A 6,460-nucleotide genomic window follows, 5' to 3' on the forward strand; every position below is an offset into this window, starting at 1 on the left:
AAAAGAGGTTTAAAATTACAAAGGGCAAGAAGCCCATGGTGGACCGTTTTGAAGATGAGTCATTGGATGATGAGTATCGTATATCACAAGTTAAAACTTGGAGTTAATAGTACAAGAATGTATGCATGCCGCATGCAACGGTAGCAGAACAACTAAGTAGTGCACCATAATGGAGAGAATAACACAAAGGATTAGACATCTCATTGATAGGTTGACATATAATGGGCTTATATATACAATGTAGTACTTGTGTACATGGTGTCTCATCATGTATAGAATGAGGAAATTACTAGGATGTTTGATGATCCTAGATTCCGTAGATACAAGTTCAATCAAATATATAATAAACATGAGTTTATACTCCTTGTGCTTAATCTTGTGCTTCTATGAAGATTGTTGAATCAAAAGACAAATTATACATGCATTGCAACTAACAACAAAGTTCAAAATCTATATTTACTTATAGAATGTGCAACAATAAACTTTTAAAAAACGTAATGGATTTAGGTTTAGAAAAGTTGGGAACGTGAATGAGAGCATTGACTAATTCTATTAGAATGCAATGAACACAAGATAGGTTATTTTTTCTCCAAAATGGGAAACTTGATTTGCAAGGAGCATCTTAAAGAAAATGAATAAATCATATCTATAAAAGAAAATGCTAGATTTATCTTTGGCTAGTTCCAGGTGTATCAAATTCTTAGTTACAATAAATTTAGTTGAGCAAGATCAATAAGAATCAATGAGTACACTAGCCCCAAATTGATAAGACTTCATGATATCTAGAGTAGGCTTTTTAAAAAAGTCACAAGCTTAACTTGTGTGATATGATGGTTAGGGCCAATAGCTTTACTTACCAATAGAGATTTTCCTTAATCAAAAGATCTATGACAAGTATAGGGTGTTTAATTTTAACCATTGGAGACAAAGGGTTTTGATTTGATCTTAATGTCTCACATGTTCATTTTGATTCATGGGTTTTTTTTGTTTTTATCTTTATGAGAATAGAAGTGGATGATCATAATCAAAGATAGACTTTTCATAAGACTACAACTACTAACCATGTGTGGAGACTTTAGTATGACTTTGTAGCATTAGTATATCCACTAACAGTAATATGTCCATTGTATTAGAATTATCATAAAGGCATTATGTGCTTTTGTAGCATTCAAAAGGCATTCTCTTGACAAGTGACTAAAACCATCCATGAGGCTTGTTCACTTGTCTCAATGTTGTTGAGATGTTGATGTTTGTCTCTTTTCACCCACATGAAAATTCAAATTGTTGGAATCATTCATGGTTTCTTATTTTGTTTGCTACCTTAAAGCTAACTATAGTTCTAAATCGTGGTTCAATTATAGCCTCTAAAAAATGCATGCAACATGTGCAGTTCATACATAAATTTGATATGCATTTGTGATGGTTGCTTTGATGGTCAAACTATCAAGTATTGCATGTAATGTGCATGTAATTATCTCTACATGCTTGGCTGAAATACTGCTGCAATTGTTTGATCTCATGTAGATTGTCAACGTCATTATAATGGTAGATATTTATGTGATGAGACATATATGGCTACATAAAATTTTTTTGAAGTCTCTCTTGGATTTTAGGCTTATAAGTGACTATTGGTAAATCACGGAATCTAATTTACAACATTTCAAGGAATGACACTTCGTAATTAATTACAAGAATTTCAAAGCGTAACACCAATTTTAAACATCCTTGTCAAGAATTGAAGATATCTTGATTTCATAAGCAATAGACAATAGATTACATGGTGCAATTTACATGTGCTAATGCGAACTTGCCCAGTTACTCAAGAACAACAAAACGGCTCAAGTGAAAAAACTACAAGCTTATGTCAAGTTTATGTGCAACTGCATCACATTCACTCTTTCTTCTTGATTTTTAGTTTTTAACATCTCTCTCTCTCTCTCTCTCTCTCTCTCTCTCTCTCTCTCTCGCGCGCGCGCGCGAGAGCTGCACACACACACGTATACACACACAAAATAAGAACCTACAACCAATGTGGCTTGGTGAAATGGGCAGGTCTGTATGAGTAAGAGCCGTATACATCCTAAACCAAATTGTGCGGATATAGATCTTCCTAGTCATGGCAGTTGCGGTTTGTTTTGGGACTAAGACCGGGGATGACTACCTTTGAGTCAAAAGAATTGAGCTCCAACTTTAACGGTTAGGACAATCTTCTTACTAGCTACTGAGCAGTATACGAATAAAAATCACACCCCCAAAGATCACCTGCGACTACACATGTACACAAGCAAATTGATGTATTGTGCATAAATCGTACGGGCTTGAGAGCTACCATCTACCGAGGATTTTGAGAAATGCGTCACTTGCCCTGTCATGTTGTGCCATATATTTGAAATTGTGAATGTTTTTGATTCTTAGGATTTGTTCACTCTTGCTTTCACAAAATGTTTGGACTCTAGAAACTAGTGGTGAAGCGGTTTTGTGCATTCTCGAAAATAAAGAAAATATTTAAGAGCTCTCCTGTGTTCTAAATGAAATGCCACAGGTCTAAGATGGTACGCTCCAAGTGCTAAAGTACTTATGCAAATTAAGGGACAGCAAATACTGATCCCTAACTGAATGGAGACTGATCGATGACACGTATAAAACGAAATAATCCTCCTATGGCAAATCCATAAAAAATTCTAGCACGTGCCTCTCTGCATACAATTCTTGGCACTCTTTGATTTTGACAAATCCATCAAATATTCTAATCAAATCCATTCACCACAGCACTAATTGAAAACCAAACAGTTCTGTAACCGATCTAGTCATTTAAATCTTGGCGTTTCATGTGCCGTGGTTGCCAATCCTGGACTTTAAGAAGTTTCCTGTATCCAATTACATTCGTAACTATCAATCTTGTTTTACGAAGTTTCCTGTATCTATTTACATTCGTAATGATCAATCTTGTTTTATGAGGTAAATCTCAAAAAACAACAATATTCGCGATGGTCAATTTTGTTTCACAAGCTAATTGAAACAGCTATGTCTTGAAATTGTACTTCGAACTATCTAATACCTTATGTTATGCAAAGCTGCCATTGAGGTTTGATGAGCTAATTCTTTGTTGTAAAAGAGTAAAGACCTGGTTGAGGTTCGCCACAGGAATAACGTAATTCTGATGTAGAAACTGCAAAAATGTCGTACTGTGGAGCAAACAGGAGCTGCTAACTTGATACACATTTCGCTTTGTCGAAAACGAGAGCTCCGCATCGTTCCAGGAACAGGCTAGAACAGCAATAGTAACTTCTGCAGGAAAACTGTGGCGATTATCAAATGTACCATGGGCCCGGAAGTACTGATCGTGGAACCCGAGGAAAATGCACCTTCAGAAGAAGTTGGTTGTGAGTCGGGTGATTTATTAGAGGCCGAAACTGGAGGAGGACTAGTCGAAGGTCGAAGAGCAGGTTGTGGAGCATGATTAACGGGTGAAGGGGTTACAATGCTAGGCGCTTGGCTTGTGCTTGGACTTGGGGAACTGGTGTCGGATTGGCCAGTAGGAGGACCGGCGGATTTTGGATCCAGGCGCTTTTGGCCGTACACTGAAGCGTTCAGGACTCCACCTATACCATGAATCACCATACTGTCGGCTAGGTAGAGATCCGGGTGGCTTAGAGGCACATCATCTACGGTGAAATTCATGGCGGAGTTGTTTGTCACTAACACGGTCCTGTTTGAAAGCATCGTCTCCAACGTCGCACCAACAGGAAGCTCCTGCAGATCGTGAAAAGAGAGCTGCCGAGTCACAACATGGTATTGCAGAATCGGCAAGGCCGCATTGAAGCTGCTGACTTGTATGCCTGAGGCGGTCACTTTGTTATCCCATGGTACAAACAGAGTGCTGCTCTCGGGAAGCAAATGGCTCAAGTCCAGCGAGCCGAGGAAGGCCGCTGCCATATTGAAATGCCCCGCCCGCTTGAGAGCCTCAACCATGCCTTTATCTCCCTGTTTGCCGTCTGTTGAACGCCGAATAGGAGAAAACGGTGGGACGAATTTGGATGCATCAATGCCATCTTCTCCATTACTTGATGGGAAGAGGAACACACAGATTATCAGACCAATAGCTAGGTCTTTTCGATTAATCGGCATCATTCACCTGTATAAATCATGCCGGGTGAGCAGAAGCGCAAAAAATTTAAATAATCTACGATATGGCAAAGCTTATAAACGGTTCATATGTTTACAGCCAGTGCTGTAAAGCCTGTGACGCTCTCCTTTGATGATCTTGACTAGAGAGATATGCCGTGGCAAAATTAATATTAGAGGAACTGTTCATAAACGTTCAGAAGTTTGAAGACAAGATATATGTGTACTAAAATGATGCAAGTTACTGAGCATATGCAACAAATCCATGCAGTCTTACTGTTGTAGAAGTCTCGGCTAACTGTAGGTCACGGAATTAAAACAAATTAGTTAAAATGACCGAATGAAAGAGCTTGAAGGAGGATCAAAGCTTACAAAACAGCTATCTACGTTGTGGCCATTGATGAAAACAGAGAAAAACTACGTGCACTCCTGCTGAAAGCGAGAGACGTACTCGCGCATTGGTGCAGTGGTTGAAAGCTTATGCAAGCATTCGACAGAAAATACCTAACCTTGTTTTGCAATGGATGCATAAGCTTACTCAGACAAGAACTATGTCGAAAATGTTAATCTGCGCAGGACGTTGCTGGACAGCTCTGCTAAGAACAGTGACAATCCTCCGCAAAGAAGAAAGAAGTTCAGCGTATGGCCGCACGATGGAACGCAACGAATATGGAGGGGGGAGAGACAGTTCGAAAAGGTTTAATCAACCTGGAGACTGCCTCATGCGTCGACGCAATGTGTACAATTGCACTTTTAGTGTCCTACTTAGGACCTGTTTCCACAATTTTTTTAAAAAAAGTTTTATATATCTGATTAAATCCAATAGATAATATGATGCTTATATTACACAACACAAAATTTAGAAAAAGGAAAAAATATAACTAAATATCAATATTGACAATAGACAAAATTTTGTGTGTGTGTGTGTGCGCGCGCGCACCACTATAAGAGAAAGGCCCTATAAATGCGCACTGTACACGCGAAATAGCAGGCGCATTTGTCAGCGCGTCTATTGGCGCTAGCATATAGAACGCGTCCATATACCCGTATTTTTAAACGCGCTTATAGACGTGAAAATAAACGCACATATTTTTCATTTCTCATAAAGTCCCTAAATATGACCAAACATCTTAACAACTAGTATTTTTAAAAATACATTACCAACTTTACTTCTTTCGAAGTACTACAAATATACATCCAATCATTCAAAGCTACTTATATGCTACAATGAATGATCAATCTCATCTTCAATGAGAACGGCCCTTGCTAGACTATTTACCTCTAGGTCTATGTTACCAATAGGCAATGAAACAAATAAGTCTATCCCACTATCAGATGTATTGCTATGCTCAATTTTTTCATCATCATCTGCAACCATATTGTTATTCTCTTCTGCGCTTCCTTGAACATCCTCGTGGGGATCATCTTGCACTGTATCATGTATATCATCGATCATGGCATCATCATGTGCATCATCATTGATTGTTGGATTGTCATCAACTATCTCTATGTTGGTAGCATTGCCATATATTGGTTTTGAACGATTAGATATAGGGATAACGTGCCACCATCGGTTATTGTTTACCATTGGGTGATACACAACCTGCATTTAAAAAACAAAAAGTAAGCAACTTTGATATTTATTGTATTTTGAGAATGTATCAAGAAGTAATATATATGAAAATAAATAGCTTCTAATATACATGCTCGCATTGTTGAGGTAGTACAAATGTGTTATTCTTGCCTTGGTGAAATTTTGTAGAGTCAATCACTACAAAACCACTTGGATGACGTCTAATTGTGCAATGCTCACCCGTTGTTACTACTTCTTTAAACCACTTCACATCTAGTACATATATAAAAAATCGCCTAAAGTCAAGCTTCAAAATATCTTGGATCAAGCCACAATAACCTTCCATGGTGCCATTGGTATCTTGGAAGTTTGCAAGGATACCACAATCTTGGGTATTTCTCTTATCATCTATACGTTGAGTTCGAAAATGTTTACCTTCACACCAAATAGCATCGAACAATGTGCACTAGTAGTACATTGTTGAGATCATATTAATGATTTAGTTAAAGATGAAACATGTGAAATTATTATATCATATATAACTAAAGATAATTTAATTATAAGTATGTCTCACCTTTGATAAGCATCCTCGTGCGTATTCCCACTCCTCTTGCGATATATCTATCGCCTCCTCTTTTTTCATCTTCTCCATTTCTTCATGTAGCCAATCTGTATCAATATGACGTGAAAACACACTTAAATGTTCTAGATATGGGACATTACGTCCATGTCTAGTACGAAATGCTTGTCTTTCGCTTACTC

General features: G+C 37.9%; 1 protein-coding gene across 1 annotated transcript; it reads right to left on the bottom strand.

The window, feature by feature from the left end:
- Window positions 1–2,818: 2,818 nt before the first annotated feature.
- On the bottom strand, window positions 2,819–4,677 carry LOC148037029 (uncharacterized). The gene is made up of 2 exons (XM_087677228.1): window positions 4,664–4,677; window positions 2,819–4,135 (listed from the first exon to the last, which is right to left on the bottom strand). Exon 2 carries the CDS (start codon window positions 4,129–4,131, stop codon window positions 3,268–3,270), a length of 864 nt encoding a protein of 287 aa, XP_087533354.1. The 5' UTR covers window positions 4,132–4,135; window positions 4,664–4,677; the 3' UTR covers window positions 2,819–3,267.
- Between the last annotated feature and the right edge of the window lie 1,783 nt (window positions 4,678–6,460).

Source organism: Lygodium microphyllum, chromosome 4 (genome assembly GCF_053477565.2).
Source record: "Lygodium microphyllum isolate KBCC chromosome 4, Lygodium_microphyllum_v1.1.10, whole genome shotgun sequence".
NCBI lineage: Eukaryota > Viridiplantae > Streptophyta > Polypodiopsida > Schizaeales > Lygodiaceae > Lygodium > Lygodium microphyllum.

Excerpts from the sequence above, each read along its gene's own strand:
- LOC148037029 (XM_087677228.1), bottom strand. The coding sequence starts at position 4,131 with ATGATGCCGATTAATCGAAAAGACCTAGCTATTGGTCTGATAATCTGT.